This window comes from Belonocnema kinseyi, chromosome 4 (assembly GCF_010883055.1).
Source record: "Belonocnema kinseyi isolate 2016_QV_RU_SX_M_011 chromosome 4, B_treatae_v1, whole genome shotgun sequence".
NCBI lineage: Eukaryota > Metazoa > Arthropoda > Insecta > Hymenoptera > Cynipidae > Belonocnema > Belonocnema kinseyi.
Window position 1 is genome coordinate 27,902,485 of NC_046660.1, and position 26,151 is coordinate 27,928,635.

At 21.9% G+C, this 26,151-nt stretch overlaps 1 protein-coding gene across 1 annotated transcript in view; it reads left to right on the forward strand.

Annotated features, from left to right (window-relative positions):
* LOC117170806 (activating signal cointegrator 1 complex subunit 3) overlaps nucleotides 1-26,151 on the forward strand; it is a 103,986-nt gene that overhangs the window by 5,970 nt on the left and 71,865 nt on the right. Inside the window, exons 4-9 of the mRNA XM_033357845.1 lie at nucleotides 378-526; nucleotides 4,235-4,480; nucleotides 4,557-4,797; nucleotides 8,858-9,160; nucleotides 17,092-17,237; nucleotides 20,983-21,245. Of these exons, the coding sequence (XP_033213736.1) occupies nucleotides 378-526; nucleotides 4,235-4,480; nucleotides 4,557-4,797; nucleotides 8,858-9,160; nucleotides 17,092-17,237; nucleotides 20,983-21,245 (1,348 nt within the window). The remainder of the gene's footprint in view (nucleotides 1-377; nucleotides 527-4,234; nucleotides 4,481-4,556; nucleotides 4,798-8,857; nucleotides 9,161-17,091; nucleotides 17,238-20,982; nucleotides 21,246-26,151) is intronic.

The window sequence follows — 26,151 nt, forward strand, 5'->3', positions numbered from 1 at the left end:
GTAATCGATTGAAGTCTCGAAAAAATTTTTTGAGACTTCAAAAAATGACTAAATTTTAATTAATTTTCTTAAAACTATTGACTGAAATGTTCCTTTTTTTTTATTTAAAATTGATCTGTTTGACTATTTAAACTATCATCAACTCAGGTTTAAGAACCTTTGAAAAAGGTACGCATGTGTACTGAAACGTCAGGAAGTTTTGAAAGGAGTTTTTTCTATTAAATATATATCTGAGTTTCGAAGAACATGTTTTTTTGACTCATATTTATTTTTTCGATTTACGATTGGACCGTAAGACATAAATAATTTGAAATCAATATTTATTTAGTAATTTTAATGATATGATATAATAAAATAAAATGAAAATTATATTGCAGATGATCAATCATCAGAAGTTATAAACGAAATAACAATTTTCGCACTTCGATTATTGATTCACGAAAGAGTAGTTAGCCAAAAAAGTTTAAAAATTTTACGGCAAATCCTGGGATCAGTAACGTCTCAATTTATTGATGAAGTAATGCAGGTAAGAATTTTTTTAATGGCTTAATATTTTTACTCCAGTATATGCGGTGCAAATTGTTTCTTCAAATTGAAATAAAGAATTTAATAATAATTCATCATTTTTTTAAGTGGCTTTATATTACTTTATTGAAATAATTTTTTTTTAAATAATTTAAAAAAAAAATTTTTTTTATATTAATATTTGCAACTAAAAATTGAACTATTCTATTTTTGTTTTACAATTAATCTTTTTTAGTTTAAAATGTATGTATCTGGTTTAAAGTTCATGTATTTTGTTGAAAATTCGTTGTTTGGTGGTAGAAAATTAATCTTCTGATTAAAAATTAAACTTTTTGTTCGAAAAAAAGACAGTTTGTTTGCAATTTTTTCTCTCTCTGGATTGAGAAATCTTTCCTAGACTAAAAATTCAATTCATGCTGTAAAGTCGGCTTTTTTGGGTTAAAAATTTATCCTTTTTGGTTGAAAATTTAAACTTAAGGTATAACATTTTTAATTTGTTTTCCTAAATTCATGTATTTTGTTTAAAATTCAACTTTTATCTTGAAAATTCGCCTGTTTTGCTTAAAAGTCCTACTATTTGTTCGTGAATTTTAATTGTTTGGTTAAAAAGTAATTTTTTCGGTAGAAAATTGAGCTTTTTTTAGTTAAAAATGCGTCTTTTTTTAGGTGAAAATTTAACTAATCGGTATAAAAATGTATAATTTTTTGTTATAAAATAAATGTACTTCATTGAAAATTAAACTATTTGATTGCAAATTCCCCTGTTTTGCTTGAAAGTTCTACCATTTGTTCGTGAATTTTATTGTTTAATTAAAAATTAATTTTTTAGGATAAAATTCGTCTTTTTCGATAAAAATTCAACTAATTTGTAATTTATTTTGCTTGGTAGAAAACTCGTCTTTTGTTGAAAGTTCGTCTTTTTTTAATGAACATTCAACTAATTTGAAAATTCTTCTTTTGCAGTTCAAAATTCCAGTATTTGACTACTAAATTAACTTTTTTTTGAAAATTGGTCTCTTTTCTTTAAAAATTCAACTATTTGGTGGTAAATTCCACTGTTTGGTTTGAAAGTTATTATTATTTTTTTTTCGTAGAAAATACGTCCTTTTTTAGGTGAAATATTACTAATAGGTATAAAATGTATCTTTTTTGTTCTTAATTAATGCCTTTAAAATTCAAGTATTTGATACAATATTCGTATGTTTTTCTTGAAAGTTCAACCATTTCTTTGTGAATTTTATTGTTTGGTTAAAAATTAATTTTCTTGGGAGAAAATTCGTCTTTTTTCAATGAAAATTCAACTTTTTCGAAATTAAAATATAATTAGTAAATGTTCAAGTATTTGTTTGTTAATCCATTTTTTGGTTAAAAATTAATCTTCTTTGTTGATAATTCATCTTTTTCAGTAGAACTCTTGTTTCCGTTGAAAATTGAATTATTTCGTGGATAATTTAAAAATTAAACAATTTTTGTTGGTTATTAAATTATTTGATTGAAAATTCGTCTTTTGGATAGAAAATTAGTATTTTTAGTTTGAAAATTTATTTTTTTTGTACAAAATTCGTCTTCTTTGATGAAAAATTGTCTCTTTTTGTTTCAAAGTTTACCTAATTTAAACAAAAATTTGTTGTTTTTTTCAGCCAATTTATTATTTTAGTTGAAAATTCAACTATTTATTCGAAAATTCGTCTTTTTTTTAAATTAATGTTCTTAGTTTAAAAATCAACAGCTTTGTTGTTAATTCGTCTTCTTTTTTTTAAAAATTGCACTTTTTGGGTAAAAGTTCGTCGTCTCGGCTTGAAAATATAACTATTTGGTTAAAATTTCAACGTCTTTTTGGTATAAAATTAGTATTTGCAGTTTAAAAATTGATTTGTTTTTGTAGAAAATTCTTTTTGATTGAAAAGTTGATCTACGTTGTTAAAAATTAATTTTCTTGGTTAAAGATTTATCATTTTAGTTGAAAATTCAACTACTTTATTTAAAATTTGTCTTCTTTTAGTAGAAAATTACACTTCTAGGGTAAAAATTCATCGTTTTGGTTGAGAATTCATATTTTCAGATTGAAATTTCAAATATTTGGTTAAAAGTCCAACTATTTTTTTTAAATTAAATTATTTGATTGAAAATTCGTCTTTTCGGTAGAAAATTGGTATTTGTAGTTTAAAAATTTTCTTTGTTTTGTAGAAAATTCGTCTTCTTTCATCTCAAAGTTTACCTAATTTGAACACAAATTCGTTTTTTTGGGAGCCAATCTATTATTTAAGTTGAAAATTCAACTAATTATTTGAAAATTCTTCTTTTTTTAGAACATTAATCTTTTTGGTTGGAAATTCGTTATTTTTATTGAGAATTCATCTTGGTAGGTTGTAAAAACGTTTTTTTTTTGTTCAAAACTTGATGTAAGTTGTCAAAAATGTATCTTCTAAGTTAAACATTCATAATTTAAGTTGAAAATTCAACAACTTTCTTGAAAATTCGTCTTCTTATGATAGAAAATTACACTTTTCGGGTAAAAATTCGTCATCTTTGCTTGAAAATTTAACTATTTGGTTAAAAGTTTAACTATCTTGTTAAAAAATCGTATCTTTTGCTGAAAACTTTGATTTTTTGTTTGTTAATTCAATTTTTCGGTTAAAAATTAATTTTTTTTTTTGATAATTAATCTTTTTCAGTAGAACTTTTTTTTTCCTTGCAAATTAAATTATTTTGTGGATAATTTAAAAATGAAACAATTTTGTTGAATATTAAATTATTTGATTAAAAATTCCTCTTTTTGGTAGAAAATGAGCATTTAAGGTTTGAAAATTGATTCTTTTTTGCAGAAAATTCTTTTTCGTTAAAATTTGATCTACGTTGTTAAACATTCATTTTCTTGGTTGAAGATTTATCATTTTAGTTGAAAATTCAACTACTTTGCTGAAAATTCGTCTACTTTTAGTATAAAATTATACTTCTTGGGTAAACATTCGTCGTTTTGATTGAGAATTCATATTTTTAGATTGAAAATTCGTCTTTCAGGTAGAAAATTAGTATTTATAATTTGAAAATTTAATTTTTTTGTAGAAAATTCGTCTTTTTTGTTTCAAAGTTTACCTAATTTATACAAAAATATGTTTTTTTTTGGGAGCCAATTTATTATTTTAGTTGAAAATTCATGTTTTTAAAAAATTTTTTTTTTTTTAGAAAATTAAACTTCTTGGTTTTAAATTTGTTATTTTGATTGAGAATTCATCTTGGTAGGTTAAAGCTTCAACTATTCTGTTGGAAAATTACTTATTTTATTTAAAGTTTATCTGTCTTGTAGAAAATTCGTTTTTTTGTTGTTGTTGTTTTTTTTTTGTTCAAAACTTGATGTAAGTTGTCAAAAATGTATCTTCTAAGTTAAACATTCATAATTTAAGTTGAAAATTCAACAACTTTGTTGAAAATTCGTCTTCTTATGATAGAAAATTACACTTTTCGGGTAAAAATTCGTCATCTTTGCTTGAAAATTTAACTATTTGGTTAAAAGTTTAACTATCTTGTTAAAAAATCGTATCTTTTGCTGAAAACTTTGATTTTTTGTTTGTTAATTCAATTTTTCGGTTAGAAATTAATTTTTTTTTTATAAATCATCTCTTTCGGCAGAAAATCTTTATCGGTTGAAAATTCAATTATTTCGTGGATAATTGAAAAGTGAACAGTTTTTTTTTGAACTCTTTCGCAGGTGATAAGCAAAATTAGAGAGAACTTATCTCCAGATGATATAGACTATCTTCTATGTTCTGAAGATGGGAAAATTTCGGAAGATGAATCAAATATTTTTGGCACGAAAATTCAGTATTACGAAGCCAAACCTTCCTGGCCAGATACTGAAAAACTGCACGATATGTCCAAACAAACTAATAATGAACATCTGGACAAGTTTTCGATGTCTTTGAATAATGATGTCATATCCGTTAAAAAATCTGAGGTTTGAACTATATTCTTTGGGCACGGAATTTATAATTTTTATACCATAAAATAAATGATCATTTTCCCGTTTTCAGTTTGATAAGGCACGCTTTTCTAAGGGGATGAAAAAGTGTTATCAAAAATATTGTGTTGAAATGAGCTATGATGAGTTTGCGACTATGATCACAAACAAATTGAAGACTTCCGGATCCTCCCTTCAAAATGAATTATTTGATTTGCTGGGCTACGAAAATATCGACTTTATTGAATACATAATCGAGCATCAAAAAACAGTCCTGGCTTATTACATGAATCAAAAAGCACCGAGAAACTTTAGTAAGATATTATACATTTTTAAGTACTTAAAGTAAGGGTATCCAGCTTTCTGGAATTTATTTATTTTGCGGGGAAAATCTCAAAGCTACAGTAGAAAATATTTCAAAGTTTCTTTTTTATTTCCAGTTTTTTTTATATCAACTTTAGCGACAATTTAATGATATTTGTGTCAGGGAAGACGTGGAAATTAGGGGAAAATTAGGGAATTTTTATAAAAGGCATTTTAAATAATTGTCAAGGGTGATAAATTTTACATTTTTATTTGAAATTGTTTTATTCTGTTTATAAAAAAATTTGTATTAAAAATGTTGCAAGATTAAAATTCTTGTCTGTGAATATTAATTGCCAGATAAAAAAAAAATTATCAGGAAAAAATTAGGACATTTTGAAAATGAAGTTTTGCGACCACTTTGGTCAAAAAGAATTTGTTTGAAGCTTCATCATTTCAGTTGAAAATTCATCGTTTTGGTTGAAAGTTAATTTTTTTCAGTTGGTAATTTAACTATTCCAGATAAAAACTCATTTCTTTGGTGAAAAAAAATCATTTATATAACTTCTCTTTTTGGTTAATTATTATTTTTCTCATTTGAAAATTGAACTTATTTGTTATTTTATTCTTGTTTGTTTGAAGGTTCATCTCTTTAGTTGAAAAACAAATTTGTTATTTAAAATTTCTTCTTAATTGAAAATGAAACTTTCATTTTTTATTAATAATCGATTTTTTTAAGTTAAAAATTGGTCTTTATTGGTAGAAAATTAATCTTTTTGGTTAAAATTTCTTTTTTGTTTTGTTTTTAAAAACTGTAACTTTTTGGTTTGAAATAAAATTAATTTTTTGAAAATTATCTTTTTGGTAAAAAATTAAAATTAATTAGAAAATTGAACCTCTTGGCTAAAAATTCGTAATTTTGGTTAAGAATTCATCTTGTCTAGTTGAAAATTCAACTATTGCTTAAAATTTAAAAAAAAAATTTTAATTAAATTATTTTATTGAAAATTCGTCTTTATTGGTAGAAAATTAATCTTTTTGGTTAAAATTTCTTTTTTGTTTTGTTTAAAAAAAATAAAAACTTTTTCGTTTAAAATTAACTTTTTTATTGGAAATTCATAGTTATGGGTTGAGAATATACCTCTTTTACAGAAAATTCGTTTTCGGTTTGAAAGTTCAAAAATTTGGATGAAACTTTTTTTCTTTCTTTAATGAAAAATCTTTATTTTTCGAAAAATTCATCTTCTTGGTTAGAACATTTAACTTCTAGGTTAAAGTTGAACCAATTAGTTAAAAATCCTTTTTTTTTGTTGAAGATTTATCATTTTAATTTAAAATTAAATTAATTTGTTCAAAATTACCTTTTTGGTAAAAAATTAACATTTGTATGTTAAAAATTGTCTTTTTGGGTAAAAGAAAGCCTACTTAAAAAAAAAAAATTTGTCGTTTCATCCTTTCAGTTGAAAATTCGAATATTTATTTTGAAAATTCCTTTTTTTTTCTAGAGAATTAATCATCTTGGTTGAAAATTCGTCATTTTGTTTGATGAGTTTTCTTTGCAAGTTAAAGATTCAACTATTTGGTTAAAAATTCAAACAATTTTGTTGAAAATTAAATTATTTTATTGAAAATTTGTCTTCTTTTGGTAGAAAATTGAACCTCTTGGGAAAAAATTCGTCATTTTGGTTAAGAATTCTTCTTCTCAGTTTAAAAATCCAGCTTAAAATTTGAATTTTTTAAAAAATTAAATTATTTTATTGAAAATTCGTCTTTTGGATAGAAAATGAGTATATGTTAGTTTGAGAATTTACCTGCTTTGTAGAAAATTTGTCCTCTTTGTATCAAAGTTGATCTAATTGATAAACATCGTTTTCCTGGGTGCAAATTCATCATTTTAGTTAAAAATTCAACTGTTTATTCGAAAATTCTTTTCTTTTTTTTTTAAATTAATCTTTTTTGTTGAAAATTTTTCGTTTTGATCGAGAATTTATCATTCTAGGCTGAAAATTCAACTATATTTTTGGAAATTAAATTATTTTATACAAAATTTATCTGTTGGGTAGAAAATTAATATTTCCGGTTTGAAAATTTCTCTTTTTTTGTAGAAAATTTATTTTTTGGTTGAAAATTACACTGATTGAGTAAAAATTCGTCGTTTCGGTTGAGAATTCATCTTTTTAGGTTGAAAATTCAACTATTCGGTTAAAAATTCAACTATTTTTTTTGAAAATTAAATTATTTGATTGAAAATTCCTCTTTTATTTAGAAAATTAGTGTTTAAAGGTTAAAAATTTGACTGCATTGAAGAAAATTTGTTTCCTTGACTGAAGTGTTGTCTTTTCAATTTAAAAGTTTACCTAATTTAATTTAATTTCAACGATTTATTTTAAAATTCGTCTTTTTGTAGAAAATTAATCTTTTTGTTTAAAAACTCTTTATTTTGATTCAGAAATCATCTTTTTTTGTTGAAAATCCTACTATTTTATTGGAAATTAAATGATTTTATTCAAAATTTATCTGTTGAGTAGAAAATTAATATTTCCGGTTTGAAAATTTATCTATTTTGTAGAAAATTCGTCTTCTTGGTCGAAAATTTTTCTTTTTTAGTTTAAATTTGATCTAAGTTATTAAAAATTCATTTAATTGGTTAAAGATTCATCATTTTAGTTGCAAACTCAATTATTTCTTTTTTACAAATTCGTATTATGTGGTAGAAAACTAATCTTCTTTATTGAAAATTCGTCGTATTAGTTAAGAATTCATTGTTTCAGTTTGAAAATTCAACTATTTAGTCAAAATATTAATTATTCTGTTGAAAATATAATTATTATTGTTAAAATCCAACCGCTTTGGTTTACTTGAAATATTTTTTCTTTCAAAATTCGACTATTTGGTTGAAAATTCATTTTTTGGTTGAAGTTTAATATTTATGTTTTAAAATTCGACTATTTATTCCAGAATTCATCCTTGTGTGTTGAAACTTGAACTATTTGGTTAAAATTTAATCTATTTAAAAAAATTAAATTATTTGATTGAAAATTCGTCTTTTAATTAGAAAGTTAGTTTTTAAAGGTTAAAATATTAACTACATTGTAGAACATTCGTCTTCTTTGTTGAAATTTTGTTTCTTCTATTTAAAAGTTTGCTTGATTTAATTGAATTTCAACGATTTATTTTAAAATTCGTCTTTTTGTAGAAAATGAATATTTGCGGTTCGAAAATTGATCTGTTTTGCAGAAATTTCGTCTTCATGGTCAAAAATTTTTCTTTTTTAGTTTAAATTTGATCTAAGTTGTTAAAAATTCATTTTATTAGTATAAGATTCATCATTTTAGTTGAAAATTCTACTATTTATTATTTTTTATTTTAAAATTCAACTATTTGGTTGAAAATTAATTTATCAGGTAGAAATCTCATTATTTGTTTGAACAATAAACTATTTACTTGAAAATTTAATTATTTTGTTGAAAATTCAATTTTTTGGTTAAAAATTCAACCATTTTCTGACCTTTTTTGGTACTTCTTTGGTTCAAAGTTAAACTCTGATACAAAATTTAATTTTATAGTTCAAAATTCAGCCTATTTTTATTGAAGTTTAATCCTTATTTTTTTTAAATTCGATCATTTGGTCGAAAATTCGTCTTTGTGTGTTAAAAATTCAAACATTTGGTTAAGAAGTAAATTATTTTATTGAAAATTTCATTATTTCAGTGAGAATTAAATCTAAACTAGATAAAATTTATACAACTTAATCAAACTTCAACCAATTCTTATTTTAAAAAAAGAGACTCATGTCACAGCAAAAACCTATTTGATTAAAAAAATGTAATTAGATTATTTTCAAGGTTGAAATAATAAGAAACTGTAAAATATTTTCAATTCTAGCTTCGTCATTTTTCACCGCGATTAAATAAAAAATGATTAAAAAACGGTTGTTTGACTATAAAATCAAAACTGAAAAAGTTTTGGAATTTTTATTTGAAGAAATTGTACGTACTCTTATTAAATTCTATAAACCTAAGGATAATAATTCAGCAATTATATTAAAAATAAGTAATAATTCTCTTTTAGATAATGAACAACCTCAATTAGCATGTCAAGTAATTGTGCAATCGGAGAAAGAAAAACAGTTGATGAAACAGGTGCGAAAGGAGGAAAAGAAATTGCAAAAGGTAGCCGGTAAATTTGATGGACTAAATGATGGTGAAGAAGAGGTTTTCGATCCGATTGAGCTTCGTCTGAGACGCCAGGAGGCTTTAACAGCTATGCGTGCACCAATTTTTCCGCCACCCAAAAAGTACTATGGAAATCAGGTTGTTCGTGAAAAATTTCCATTTGTTTTCGATTCAAAGCTGACCTCGAAATCTTGTGCAGGTATTTATTAACAAAGTTTAATTTATACTGAATTTTTTTTTTTTTTTAATTTTTAATTAGAGGCGGATTATTTATACAAGAACTGGAAGCACGGGCTTAGGATTTCGAATTTCAAAGGGTTAATATAGAGTTCTTAAATGCCAATGAAATTTATTCTGAGAAATAAATAGTATTTAAGAAAATATGAAGCATTTATTGTTTAAACAAATATATAAAATGGTTACCACACATATTTTTACGAATTTTCAGAAGAAAAATCTGCCCAAGTTCGATTTCAACCGTTTTTTTTTTTTTAATAATTAAAGTGCAGTCTTGAAGATTTACACAATTATAAATTTAAAGCGTTTGAAGTTGAAATTTTTGGATAAAAAACAGTTTTATTTTATCAACTTTAAATATAAATAAAGAAATTATATTTTAAGTATAAAAAACTGAAGAATAATTAATTTGACAAAATGATTCTTAATCTGTTCAAAATTGGAAAATTTTCAGCTATTTCCGATAATTTTATTTTTAAATAAAAATTTTCATTATTCATCAATAAAATATTTTTAATTGAGAGTTTCAGGTATTACTTTATATTATTTTTTTTATATTAAATTTAATAAATAAATTTATTCATATATTATTTTTATTGATTTTTTTTTTCAGTCATTAAAAAATGTATATGTATGTTTAAAACTTTATACATTATTTTCAACTTAAATATAACCCCATAATTATATAGTCCTAATTATGAAGGTTTTTGCTAAATTAAAAATATTGTTTAAGTCTAAATTATTCAATTTTTAAACCCTTTTATTTGAAATTTGTTAATTTAGAAAAAGAATAAGTATTTAATATTTAGCAATATTTCTCTCTTAATTTAAGATGAGTAAATTAATACCAAATATTTAAAAACAAAAAATACTTCTTAAGAGAATTGTTTAATTTTCAACAAAGTAGATTAATTTCAAACCAAAGAATGGAATTTTCAAACAAAAAGTTTAATTTTCTACCGAAAATTATGAATTTTCAAATAAAAAAGATATTTTTAACCAAAATTGCATTTTCATCTTAAAAAGTTTATTTTTTACAAAATATAAAATAAATGTTCAACAAACTAGTTAAATTTCAAACAAACAAAAATTCAACTAAAAATGATAAATTCACACTCAAAAGGGGAATCCTTACAATTTTTGTGCAAAAATTAATTTTAAATTAAAAAAAGAGTAATTTTCAACAAAATTCTCAATGAATTTTCTACCGAACAATATGATTTTTCAACTGAAAAATATATATTTTCGGCCAAAATTGGATTTTAATTTTAAAAAGTTAATTTTTTTATAAAATACAGAACACTCTGATAAATTTAGTATAACTTTGATAAATTTACACTCAAAAGAGGAATAGTTACAATTTTTTTTGCAAAAATTCATTTTAAAATAAAAAAAAAAGGAATTTTCAACAAAATAGTTGAATTATCAATAAATTTTCTACCGAAAAATATAAGTTTTCAACTAAAAAATATATATTTTTTGACTAAAATTGAATTTTTATTTAAAAATTTAATTTCTTACAAAATATAAAACAAATGTTTAACAAATTGGTTAAATTTTCAACAAAAAAGATGAAGTTTCAACTAAAAATGATAAATTTACACTCAAAAGGGGAATACTTACAATCTTTGTGCAGAAATTCATTTTAAATTAGAAAAAAAGAAATTTTCAACAAAATATTTGAATTTTTTATCAAAATAGTTGAATTATCAATGAATTTTCTACCGAAAAATATGAGTTTTTAACTAAAAAACATATATTTTTTGACTAAAATTGAATTTTTATTTAAAAATTTAATTTCTTACAAAATATAAAACAAATTTTTAACAAATTGGGTAAATTTTCAACAAAAAAGATGAAGTTTCAACTAAAAATGATAAATTTACACTCAAAAGAGGAATAGTTACAATTTTTTTTGCAAAAATTCATTTAAAAATAAAAATAAAAAAAGGAATTTTCAACAAAATATTTGAATTTTTTATCAAAATAGTTGAATTATCAATGAATTTTCTGCCGAAAAATATAAGTTTTCAACTAAAAAATATATATTTGTTGACTAAAATTGAATTTTTATTTAAAAATTTAATTTCTTACAAAATATAAAACAAATGTTCAACAAATTGGTTAAATTTTCAACAAAAAAGATGAAGTTTCAACTTAAAATGATAAATTTACACTCAAAAGAGGAATAGTTACAATTTTTGTGCAAAAATTCATTTAAAAATAAAAAAAGGAATTTTCAACAAAATATTTGAATTTTTTTATCAAAATAGTTGAATTATCAATAAATTTTCTACCGAAAAATATGAGTTTTCAACTAAAATATATATTTTTTTTTTTTGACTCAAATTGAATTTTTATTTAAAAATTTAATTTCTTACAAAATATAAAACAAATGTTAAAACAAATTGGTTAAATTTAAAAAAAGCAAATGAATTTTCAAGTAGGATTCTTAATTTTCTACCAAAAAATAAACAACATTTCAACCAAATAAATTTTCAACTAAGGGGCTGAAGGGTCTGAATTTAAATTTTTAATAGATTTCAATAATTTTAAATAATTTTTAAGGATTTAGTTTATTTCTAAAACCTCTACGTTTTCAAGTGCTCTTTAATTTAAAATGTTTGGCTAATTTCTAAAGATTCCAAGGAATTTGTTATTCATTTAAAAATATAGATATTTTAAAAGATTTTGCAGTATTTTATAAGATTTTAATGATTTTAAGAGATTTTAAAGCTCCCAATATATTTTAATACTTTTTCCAAGATTTTAGCAAATATCATAGAATTTCATGGGTTTTTATAATATTTCAGGGTATTTCAAAAAATTTATTCGCGATAATTGAGGTATTTTGTAGTGTTTCAAAGATTTGAAGAGATTTAATATTATTTTTTGGTGCCTTAAAAAGTGTAAAGGGATTTTAAGGAACTTGAAAGATTTTAGTTTATTGAAACCCCATACAAATAAATTTTTAACTGATTTCATAAGAATTGAGGTTTTTTTAGGGTTTCAAAGATTTGGAGATATTTTAAAATATTTTTTGCAATTATATTTGGAATTCGTCCTAAATTCTTTTAAATTCTTTTGAATTCTTCTAAATTAATTTAATTTTACTCTATCCAATGGAGCTTAAAATCTTTTTTTTTTAAATTTATCTTGAAGTTTTGTAAACTCTCCTTAAATTCTTAGGCATTTCATCAAATTCTTTTGAATGCCCTTTTAATTTTTCTGACCTCCTTTCAAATTTACTGAATTCAATTAATTTTTTCATATTTCGATGGATTTTCAATTCACTTAATTCTTTTTGACTTCAGCTTGTTTTTTAAAAAATAAATTTGATGGAATTCTTCTCATTTCTCTTAAATTATTCCATTTAAATTCACTCAAATTTGACCGAAATAAGTGGATTTTTTCGATTTTTTAAGAAAATTGTTTTAATTTATTCAAATTTTTTTAAGTTGTTTGTTAGTCTTTACTCGCACTTTTATTTTTGTTATAATTTACCCTGAATTCTTTTTAACTCTTTGGAATTTTTCAGAATTTTTTGAATTCCCTTCAATTCTTCGAAATATACTTAATTCTACTCCAGTCAATGGATTTTTTTTTTATTTTTTGATATTTTGAAAATTTTTTCAAATGACTTAATTGGTTTTTAAATGCACCTTGATTTTTTAAATGAATTTCATCGAATTCTTCTCATTTCCCTTAAATTCTTTTAAATTGACTCAAATTTTACTGAAATAAATGGATGATAAACAAATCCAATTCATTGAAATTCTTTTGGAATTCATCCTGAATTCCTTTAAATTCTTTGGAATTTTTTTAATTCGCTTTTATTCTTCTAAATTCTACTTATTTGAATAGATTAAAAAATTTTTTTTTAAAGTTCTTATTTAATTGATCAATGAAATTTCTTCACATTCTTAAATTTTTTGATTTTAGGGACTATAGGGATTATAGGGACTGTGAGGCCTGGAAATACTTAAATTTTCAGTTAAAAAAATTTATTTGCAAAACAAAAGTTTAACTTAACAGATGAATTTTCAATTTAAAAAGGTACATTTTCAACCAAAAATGGAATAATTTAATTTTCAGAAAAAAAATTAATTTTCAACAAAAAATGTTGTTTTTTTTTAACAATATAGTTTAATTTTTGAAGAAAATAGATGAATATTTAACCAGAAAACATCTTTTGAACTACATTATTAAATTTCATATAAAGTAGATTATTTTCTCACCAAAAGCACGAATTTTGACCCAAATAGTTGAAATTTTCAAAAAGAATATTAATTTTCGTACCGGAAAAGAAGAATTTTCAACTACAAAATTTTCATTTTTAGCAGACAATCGAATAGCTAAATTTTCAGTTAAGAAAACTAATTTTTAAACAAATGTAACACAAATCTTAACATAACAAAATTTAAAAGAAAGTTTCAACCAAAAAAATAATTTTTCAAGAAAATACTTATATTTCCAGCGAAAGCGATGAATTTTAAACTAAATTGTAAACTTTTTAACTAGCATGGTTAAATTTCCATAAAAAAACAAAATTTTCAACCAAAAGAAAAGAGGAATTTTTGACAATGTAGATAGTTTGTTGAATATCATATTAAGTAGATTAATTTTTTACCAAAACCATCAATTTTCAACCAAATAATTAAATTTTTCAACAAAGAATATTTATTTTCGACCGGAAAAGAAGAATTTTCAACAAAAATACATGGATTTTCAACTAAGAAAGATACATTTCTATGAAAAAATTCGAATAGTTCAATTTTCAGTTAAGAAAATTAATTTTAAAACAAAATTAAAATAAATTTAACAAAAGTTTTAAATAAATTTTCAACCAAAAAAAAAACAATTTTGCAAGAAAATAGTTATATTTCCAACGAAAGCGATGAATTTTAAACTAAAATGAAAAATGTTCAACTGGTATGGTTAAATTTTCAGTTAAAAAATAAATTGTCAACCAAAAGAAAAGAGGTATTTCTGACAATATAGATAGATTGTTGAATAATAATTTTTTATCAAAACTTCGAATTTTCAACCAAATAGTTGAATTTTTCAACAAAGAATATGAATTTTCGACCGAAAAAAAAATTTCAACAAAATACATGGATTTTCAACTAAAAAAAGATACATTTCTATGAAAAAAATCGAATAGTTTAATTTTCAGTTGAAAATTAAATTTTCAACCAAAAGAAAAGAAAAATATTCTGACAATATAGACAGATTGTTGAATATCATAAAAAGTAGATTCATTTTTGACGAAAACAACGAATTTTGAACCAAGTAGTTGAATTTTTCAACAAAGAATATTTATTTTCGACCGGAATAGAAGAATGTTCAACTGAAAAAGATACATTACTCTAAAAAATCGAATAGTTAAATTTTCAGTTAAGAAAGTGTATTTTCAACAACAAATATCAATTAATTTTCCACAAAAATAGTTGAAATCTATTTGGATTACCTATGTAAATTATGCAATTACGAAATTTTTAACAAAAGAAAAAAAAACAATTTTGCAAGAAAATAGTTATATTTCCAAATAAAGTGATAAATTTTAAACTAAAATAATAAATTTTTAACTCGTATGCTTAAATTTTCAGTTAAAAAATCAATTTTCAATCAAAAGAAAAGAGGAATTTTTGACAATATAGATTGTTGAATGAATATCATATGAAGTAAATTAATTTTTGATCGAAACCACGAGTTTTCAACCAAACAATTGAATTTTTCAACAAAGAATATTAATTTTCCACCGGAAAAGAAGAATTTTCAACTAAAAAAAGACACATTTTTATGAAAAAATCGAAGTTAAATTTTTAGCTATGAAATATAATTAAAAAAAAAAAAAAAAAACTACAACCAATTGTCAAGTTTACAAATTTTCCGAAGAAAAATCTGCCTCAAGTTCGATTTCAACAGTTTTTAAAAATAATTAGTTGAATAGTTATATTTTTCAATTATGATATCGTTCAGTTTACAATGCGTAATTCGAAAATATTTTACTTTAAAAATTTTCCATTTTAGATTTTTATTTTTAAGCGTTTATTTGTAATTTAAAGAATTTTAAAGTTTAGTCTTGAAGACTCAAACAATTGAAATTAAAAACGTTTGAAGTTAAAATTTTCGGATAAGAAATAATTTTGCTTTGTCAACTGTGAAAAAAAAAAGAAATTATGATTTTTTTTAATGAATCTCTACTTTAAGTATAAAGAACTGAATTGAGAAAACAATTCTAAATCAGTTCAAATTTCAAGAATTTCTAGATTTGTTTCAATTTGTCATTAAAAAAATGTAAACGTGTGATTGAAATTTTATAAACTATTTTCAACTTAAAAATAACCTTAACAATAACAATAACAATATCTGTTTGATAATTTAAATTCAGTAATTATAAATTAAATATTCAAAACTAATCTTTGAATAAATAAATAACAATTGAATTCTTCCAAATAATTTAAGCGAAGTATCCACGTGTACCGGAAAAATGCGGCTATTGTTTTTGAAAAATTAATTTTAATAGAATGTTTAAAAAGATTTACAAAATTATCAAAAAAATTAATTTTGAAGATTTTAGAAAAGTTTTTCCAATTTGGCAGTTTTTCAACAAAATGTATAGGAAAAGTTTGAGAAAAAATTCGAATTATTTGCAGAATAGTTAAAATATTCTGGAAAATTTTCTGAATAATTTATAATTTGAAAAAATGTAAAACAACCTGTAAATGTTTCAAGATTTCGAAACAAAATTTTGAAGCATTTAAAGAATTTTTAAACTATTTCAAACGAGAATAACTCAACTTTTAATTTAAAAAGGGTTCAGTTTATTTAAAAAATGTAATCTTTCAATTCTTAAGTTTTAAATTCGAGCTTAAAATTGATTAAAATGATATTTTTTTAAATTTTAAATTTATTGTTTGATTCTTCAGTTTAGAGTCTTGAAAATGATAACGTGGATTTATATTTTTCGAATTAAATCTGAATTTTTATCTTTAGAATTTTAATTGTTCTATTCAAAAAATGCTTAATTTTTAAGTGAAATTGTTTAATTTTGATGTATAAATAACAACTGAACACTTATTATTTGTTGAAAATATTATTTTGAATTTTAAGAGATAATTAGTATTTTCTTTTTTATACTAATTTTAAAGAAGTGAGTGAATTTTTTTTCAGAACTTCTAAAATAAAAATAAAAACTAAAATAAAATGAATCTAATTTTTTCTACAAATAATAATTGTTCTATTGTTATTTATAAATGCAAATTTTAAGGATTTTTTTTAATTTCCAGTATTTTAAAAATTTAAAACCACTTCTAGATTTTTCGCAAGATTTTCAACTAAAATTTCAAAGCTTTTCAAGGATGCTTCAGCTATTTAAAATGAAAATAATGTAACTTCTAATTTGAGAACTGTTATGATAAAACAAAATTATTTTCCAATTATTAATGTGTCTAGCTTAAAATTGCTGAAAATAATATAATCTAAAAATTTTATTATGTCCATTGATTGATTCTTTAATTTAGAGTATTTAAAATGTCAACGTGAATTTATATTTTTAGAACTTAATATAAATCTTTGAACTCTATAATTGATAAAAGTTAAAAATTCTGAATTTTTCTGTTTATCTGCATTTAATTTTAAAATTGTTAAATTGAAAAGTGTTAGTATGATCCATTTTACACCAGTAAACTATTGAGAATTTGAATTGAATACAACATTTTTGAATTGAAAAACTTTCAAACTTCAATTTTAAAAGTATAAAATTGAAGAGGTTTAATTTGAATGATTTAATTTGTTTTTTATTGCTTATTACTTTAATGATGGAATCATCCGCCTCTGGTTTCAATTAATAATCATAATTATAATTTTTAAATTAAAATTCACTTGCAGGATTTGTCTCGGGAGCAAAAATAATGCTACCAGAGAATGTCAAGAGACAGGATTCTGACTTGTGCGAAGAGGTTCATATACCTGTTCCAACTTTAGAACCGCTCAGTGTTGGTAATGATCCGGTTTTTGTATCATCATTAGACAAGGTGAGTCTATTATGAGAAAATAGATTCTTTCAGAGTGGCCGCTGGACCGGGAATTTTTTTAGACCAGGAAAAACCGGGAATTTATTTTTTTCACTGGGGAATTTTACAAATATTTAGAAGAAAAATATGCCCAAGTTTGATTTTAAACATTTTAAAAATAATTAGTTGGATTGCTGTCATTTTCAATTGTGATATCATTCAGTTTATAAGATGTAATTAAAAAATATTTTACTTTAGAAATTTTTACTTTCATTACAAAAATTCAAACGTCAGATTGAAACTTTATAAACTATTTTCAACTTTAAAATAGCTTCTTAATAATAGATTCGCAATGAAAGGTTTTCATTAAATTAAAAATATTCTTTCAACAGTCTAAAATATTTAATTTTTAACGAATTTAATTTTTAATTTTTTAATTAAGAAAAAGAATAATTATTTAGTATTTAGTTATATTTGACTGTTCATTTAGGACGAGTAAATTGAAACCAAATATTTAAAATTAAACAATTTGAAGCTGCATTTTTTGACATAGAAAGCTTTGAATTGTTAAAATTTTGAAGATTTTTTAAACATTTAACGTTAAAATTTAAATTGTTATGTTTAAAAATATTTAATTTCCAAGTGAATTTGTTGAATTTTAATGTATAAAGAATAACTGAATACTTATTATTATTATTATTACTTTCAGGAAAAATTTGAGTAATTTTAAGAGATATTTAAAAAAAGTTTTAAAAAGATTCAAAATAAATCTAGATGCAACTAGCCACAGTCTAATTTTTAAAAAAATGTAGATTTTTACAGATTTAAAAAAAAATTTAGAAGCTTTTTGAGAATTGTGAAAGGCTTCAAAAAAACAAAAACATTTTCTTAAATATCCTAGGAAAATTGAAAATAATTTTTCAACTTGAAAAATTATTTTACGAAAAAATTAAAAAAGAAAATTTTCCAAAATTATCAAAGAAGAATTCAGAAGATTTTGACAAGCTCAATCAATAAATGACCAGTAATTTTTTGAGACCGGAAAATACAAGTGAATTTATTTTTTGACCGGAAAGTTTACAAAATTTGGAATAAAAACTGGTTAAAGTTCGATTTTAACAATTTTTTGTATACTTGGTTGAATTTTTATCTTCTTTAATTACTATATAATTCAGTTTATAATGCTTAATTCAAAAATATTTTACTTGAACAAAATTTTCCATTTTAGATTGTCATTTTTAAGCGTACATTTTTAATTTAAATAATTTTAAAATTTATTCAAAATGTTTACTTGATCAACTGTAAATATAAATAAATTAATTATTTCAAAAATTTAGCTGTTGTAGAACATTTCCAGTAACTTTTAGAGATATTAAAAGATTTTGAAAAGATTGAAAGTAAATTTGAATCTTAAAATGTAGCTTGATTTTTTAAATGAATTTCATCGAATTCTTCTCATTTCCCTTAAATTCTTTTAAATTGACTCAAATTTTACTGAAATAAATGGATGATAAACAAATCCAATTCATTCTGTTATAAATAAAGAAAAAAAAATTTTAATTTAAAATTTTATTAAAATTTAATTTTAATTAATTAATTTTATTAATTAATAGTTTTTATTAATTAATAATAAATAATTAATTTATAAATTTATAAATATTTATAAATTAAAATAAATAATTAATAATTCATTCTTAATTTAAATTCTTTAATTAATTAAAATTTTAATAAAATGAATTTAAGTTTCATCGGAAAAATATTTAATATCGGAAAAATATTTAATTAATTCCTAACAAAAAAGTTTAAAAAATTATAATTTTAAATGCGCTATTCTAAAACAAATTAATCTGAGGCCTTGAAAAAAAAAGTTTAAAAAAAAAATTAATAGATTTATTCTTGGAGGTTTCAAATTTAAAATGTCACAATATTGTCTTTTCAAATTCAAATAATTTTTTTTTTTTTGAATAGTTTTGAATTAGATAATTTTAGATGTAAATAATTCAATTCACACTAACTATCTGGCTATTCGTACCGAAATTCTGTTGCAAATAGCCATGGTAAAAAAAATCGATTTTTGCTGAATTTTAACAAAACAGATAAGCTTTTAAGAATTATAAAATGGTTTAAAGAATGATTTTATAATTTAAAAAATTATTTTAAATTCCAATAATTTTAAAATATATTTATCTGATAATTATAAGTTATGAAAAAAATGTAATAATAATTTTAAGTTTGAAACAACATTTCGATTTTTCAAGACTTTTAAAGAAAATTTTAAAGCTTTTGAATGATATATAAACTATTTAAAATTAAAATAATTCAACTTCCAATGTAAACATTTTTCAGCTTAAAAATATTTAATCGTTTAAGTTTTAATGTTTCTAGCTTAAAATTGGGTAAAATAGTATAATTTAAAAAAATTTTACTTTATTCATTGATTTTTCAATTTTAGTTTTTTTTTCTCTCAATATTACTAATATTAATTTTATGGGTATAAATTATTGAGAATGTGAATACAACATTTTTGAATTAAAAAACTTTTAAACTTTGATTTTTAAAGTCTAAAATTTAAAAATTCCACCTTGAGTTCTTTAATTTCCAGTTCATTTTTTAGTAATTTAAATGGAAAAATGGTGAGCTTGAGAGTTAGATTTTTTAAATTTGATTGACCACAAAAAATATTACCGAACGGGGAAAAAAACCGGGAATTTTTTCTTTGATCAAAACGTCCACCATGTCTAAGTAAATATTTAAAAATTTACTGGATTTTCTACAAATTGTAAAAAAAAATTTATTCAGTTTAAAAGATATTGAAAAGTTGTAAAAAATTTTTATAAATAATTTTAGAAAATGTTTAACAACTTCTAATTTTCTTAATATTTTGAAATAACATTTTGAAGCTTCTAATGTCATTTAAACTATTAAAAATGAAAATATTTAACTTCTAATTTAAGAAGTGTTCAACTAAAAAATAAATAAATTTTTCAATTTTTAATGTTTCTAGCTTAAAATAATATAATTTTGAAATTACAAAGTTCATTGATTGATTCTTTAATTTAGAACATTGAAAATGATAACATGGATTTATATTTTTAAAACTTTTAGTGCCTTCCATTTTTTAAATGTAAATTATTGAGCATTTCAATAAAAAATTGTTGATTAAAAAACGTTTAAACTAAAATTTTCAATGTATAAAATTTAATTTAATTTATTAAATTTAATTTAATGCAGCTCATTTTTTATTACTTCAAGTGGAAACATTTTTTAGCTTTAGAGTTTGAATTTTTAAATTTAATTGGCCTGGAAAAATGTTTGCTAACCGGGAACTTTTTTCTTCGATTAAAACAGCCACCATGTTTGAGGGACTTTTTTTTTTTTAATTTGCAGGATTATCTAAAAATTGTAGGCAAAATTCTCTTCATTTTAAAAGATATTTAGAAGTTCGAAAAATAGTTTAAAATGAATTTCAAAAATGTTTAACAACTTCTAGATTTCTCAATATTTTGAAATAAAATGTTGAATGTTTTGATGACGTTTAAACTATTTAAAATAAAAATAATTTAAATTCTAAATTAAGAAGTGTTCAATTACATTTTATAATATAATTTTAAAAATACAAAAGTTCATTGATTGATTCTTTAATTTAGACTATTTAGAGCATTGAAAATCATAACTTGGATTTATATTTTTGCAATAGAATCTGAATCTTTGAACTTTTTAATTTATAAAAGATAAAAATGATAAATTTATTTATTATTCCATCTAGGTTGGCCAAATGGCATTTCAGGGTATAAAAACACTGAATCGGATACAAAGTATAGTATTCGATGCTGCTTACCACACGAACGAAAATTTGCTCATTTGTGCGCCAACTGGAGCTGGAAAGACAAATATTGCTATGCTCGCAGTCGTGCATCAGCTAAAGTTACATATTGAAAATGGAGTTTTACAGAAAAACTCATTCAAAATTATATACATCGCTCCCATGAAAGCCTTGGCTGCAGAAATGACGGCGAATTTCAGAAAGAGGTATATTTTTACTTTTTTATAGAGCGAATTTCAACTGTATTTTGCTTTAAAATAGTATATTGTGCACCAAGGAGGAAAAGTAGTCTTTTTACGGCCGGGCGTGCCGTAAAAAGACCTTACCTGCTCCAGGAGGAACACGTCGTAAAATTCAAGTTTATATTACTTTTATAATTTTTGTCAATTTAGAAAAATTATTTTTTCGCTACATAGAAAGTCGCGGAACATTAAAAAAAAAAGAATTATAATTCGGATTTAGGAGAAAGGAGTTTAAAAGTCCCTGTTTCAAGTCAGAATTCGTCACAATTTAAAAGTTTCCTCTTCCAAATTAAAAAAAAAAGGAGAGTACTTCAAGTAGATTTTATCTGTTTTATAATATAAAATTTTGTTACATTTTTTATTGCTAATGTATTTTTTTTTATTTAAAAATTCAACCATTTACGGTTAAAAGTTAAACTCTTTGGTTGAAAAAGAATTTTTGTTTGTTTGAAAATTCATTCCAGTAGAAAATTTAACTACTATGCTGAAAATACGTTTTTTTATTAACAATTAAATTTGCGACGTAAATTTAATTATTCTTTTTATTGTTGAAAATTTATCTTTTTTTTTTTTTTAATGAAAATTCTACTATTTAGTTTGAAAATTGATATTTTTTATTTCGAAAGTAAACTATTTGTTCGAAAATTGATCTACTTTGTAAAAACTTCGCCTTTTTTTGTAGAAAATTAATTTTTATGTTTGAAAATTCATCTTTTTGGCTTAAAATTCAACTATTCCAGTTGAAGATTCACGTATTTTGTTAAAACATCGATTTTCATGTAGAAAATCATCTTTTTATTGGAAAGCTAATCTCCTTGTTAAAAAATTCGTCTTTTCGGTTCAAAAATTTAAGCATTGCAGTTAACTATTTATGATTTTAATCGAAAGATCATATTTTAGGTTGGAAATAAAATCACTTCTTTGTTAAAAATTAACTTTTGTGGTAGAAGATTGATCATTTTAATTAAAAACTTGTTTTTCCTTTGGATAAAAAGAAAATTTTTTGACGAAAATGGAACCATTTGGTAAAAACTTCGCCTTTTTTGTAGAAAATTAATTTTTATGTTTGAAACTTAATCTTTTTTGCTTCAAAATTCAACTATTCCAGTTGAAGATTCATGACTTTAGTTAAAAATTCATCAATTTGGTTGCAAATTAATTTCTCCAAGTGAAAATTTAACTCAAATTTTTAGCCAAAAATGGTTCTTTTCTAGTTAAAAATTCAACAATTTTCAATAATTCGTCTTTTCGATTTAAAAAATTAAGTATTCCAGTTAAGTATTTATTACTTTAGTTGAAAAATTATATTTTAGGTTGGAAAAGATGTAACTACTTTGTTGAAAAACATTTTTTTTTGTAACTAAAAATTCAACTATTCCAGTAGAAAATTTAACTACTTTGCTGAAAATACGGTTTTTTTATTTATTAGAAATTAGATTTGCAACGGAAAATTCAACTATTCTATTTTTGATTGAAAATTTATCATTTTTGGCTGCAAATTCAACTATTTAGTTAAAAATTAATTTTTTAAATTTAGAAATTAAATTATTTGTTTAAAAATTGATCTACTTTGTTAAAAATTCGAGTTTTTTGTAGAAAATTAATTTTTATGTTTGAAAATTGATCAGTTTGGTTGCAAATTAATTTCTCTAACTGAAAATTTAAATGTTAAAAATTTAAATATCCTTGTTAAAAAATTCGGCTTTTCGGTTAAAAAATAAAAGTATGCCAGCTAACTATTTATAATTTTAGTCGAAAAATCATATTTTAGGTTGAAAATAAAATTACCTGTTTGAAAGTGAAACTCTTTTTTTTTTAAATTAACTTTTTTGGTGGAAGATTTATTATTTTAATTAAAAATTTATTTATTTGGTTGAAAAATAGCATTAATTTTTTGTTTTGAAACTTCAACTAATCCAGTTGAAGATTCATAATTTTATTGGAAAATTCATCAGTTAGGTTAAAAATTGAACTATTTTCTTGAATATCCATTTTTTTGGTTCAAAATTAATGTTTTCAACTAAAAATTTAACTATTCCATTTTCATTTAAAAATGAATTTTTTTTGGTTGAAGTATCATCGTTCTAATTAAAAATTTATTTATTTAATTTAAAAATAATCTGTGTGATTGAAAACTTGTTTTTTCTTCTGATTTTTTTTTGTTTGCTGAAAATTATGTTTTTTCTTTAACTTAAAATGTAACTATTATTCCGTTTGAACATTCTATAATTTTAGGTAAAAATTAATGTCTTTGGTGGAATATTCATTTTTTTACTAAACATTTAATTATTCAATTTTTGGTTAAAAAGCGATATTTTTTAGTTGAAAATTAACTTTTTTTGTAGAAGTTATTTTTTTTGTTGAAAATTAATCTTTTTGCTTGAAAATTAAATGATTTTAGTTAAAGATTCATCATTTTAATTGAAAATTTATCTTTTTATTTTAAAATTCAACAATTTCAGTTAAAGATTTACAATTTTAGCTGAAAATTCATTACTTTGTTTGGAAATTTAACTATCTTTTTGGAAGTTATTTTTTCTTGTGCAAAATCATGTTTTAAATCGAAAATTAAACTTATTCAAATTGAAAATTCCATAATTTTAGTTGAAAATTCATTTGTTTGGTTAAACATTAATTTTTTAATTTGAAATTTAAATATTTAAGTTTTGGTTGATAATTGATCGTTTTTAGTAAAAATTAATTATTTTGGTTGAGGAGAAAAGAAAAGAAGTGAAAACGAATTATTAAGTTCCCGACAAATGTTTTAATTCCGGAAGTTTAGAATTTTGCAATATAGTTACTTGATTATTAATTTTTAAGTAATTAATATAATTATAAATAAGGCAAACAGTTTAATGAATCATCAATGAATAATTTATTAATTATTTTCGGAAATTTTAAATTTCGTCAAAGTTAAATTACAGAAATAGAAATATTTATGAGAATTTAGCAATTCGTTTATTTTATAATTCGGAAATTTTTCGTTGTTGCTAATTTATGATTTAGTTATTCTATATATGACTCTCTTCTAAATTTTCCCAGCAATTTTAAGAACATTTTTTTATTCTCTTGAAAAAATTCAAAATTATTTTCAGTTCTACTAAATATTTCTTGAATTTACCCGATTTATTTATTTTTTTTTAATTTTTTTTTATTTTGTAATCTTACCATATTGAAACATTTTGCTTTAAAATATTCTAAACTATTTTTAGAAATTTTCGAAAATCGTTTGTTATGTTTAAAAACCTTTTTCAATTTTCTCTTATACCTCATTGTTAAAAATAAAAAATTATTTAAAACTTCCACACGAATATAAGGGAAATTCTTCTTGTTTTTTAATTTTGTCAGATCTTCTAAGCCTTCTAATTTCTAAAAATTATTAAAATTTTTTATTTATTCTGCAAGATTTTAAAAATTGCCATAACATCTGTCAGCTTCTTCTTTGACCATTTTTGAAATTTTCTAAAATCTTTTAAAATAATTTCTTCAAATTAATTTTTCCAAATAAAAAGTTATTTTAATTTTTCCTATGAACCTGAAAAAATATCTTTCATTTTCGTGAAACCTTACAAAATTTAGAAAAAAACTTGACAAGTTTTATTTATTTTTGAATCGTTTCAAAACTTTTGAATATCTCTCAAACTTACTCAAAATTATGTGATATGACAAAATCGCAAAATTTTGCTTGAAAATCTTTCAAACCACTTTTAAAGATTTAAAAATCTCCCATGAATTTCAAGAACTTTTTTCACATCCTAACATAATTCAGTTTGCCTAAAAAAATTTTAAAACTTGAAAAATTAAAAAAAATGGTCTCAACGTCTTCTATATAGTTTTAACCCACATTTTAAAATATTAAAAATTTAAAATTATTCTTTTAAAATAAAACCGAAACCATTTCTCGTCAGATCTTTTATAATTATTAAAAAGCTTCTAACTCTTTTATTCGGGGTCTTTGGGCACTTAAAAACCTAGATTTTTTCAGATTTTTAACAAAAAATTTATAAGCTTTTAAGAATTATGAATGGCTTTAAAAAATGATTTTCATCTTGACAATTATTTAAAATTCCAATAATTTTAAAAGATACTTATCTAAGATTTAGAATTTATGAGCAAATTTTAATAATAATTTTAAATTTGAAAAAAAAAATGAAACAACATTTAGATTTTGCAAGACTTTTAAATAAAATTTTTTATTTTTTTTTAAGGATATCTAGACTATTAAAAATTAAAATAATTCAACTTCGAATGTAAAAATTGTTCAGTTTAAAATTATTTACTCGTTCAAGTTTTAATTTTTCTAACTTAAAATTGGTTAAAAGAGCATAATTTCATTTTATTAAAATTTTTTTATGTATTTTTCAATTTAGGCCATTGAAAATTATAAAATTGATTTATATTTTTGGAAGTGAATCTGAATCTTTGAACTCTACAATTGATAAAAGTTAGAAATCCTAAATTTTTCTATTTAATTGCATTTAATTTAAAATTGTTCAATTGAAAAGTGTTGCCATTTTTTAGGAATTTTTTCTAGAGATATGGTTTAAGTAGATTTATTTATGGAGCATTATCGAGGACGTATTTTCCAAAACATGATTTGCGGTGCCAACTGTAGCTTTTGTTAAAATATCAGTTTTTCTTACCTCCTACGTCATTTTTTCTTTTTTTTTTTTAATAAAATTTTTTTTTGGTCATATGAAGCAAAAATAACGATTTTTTACGAAAAATGTCGCTATTTTGTAGCTGTAAAATCTCTTCAATGCAAAAGAAAAAAACGACGTAGGGTATTTTATATGCGAAAATTGTGTACAAAATTTGAAAAGAATCGATGCAGTAGTTTTTGAGTGAGAGTTGACACCGATTTTGAAAA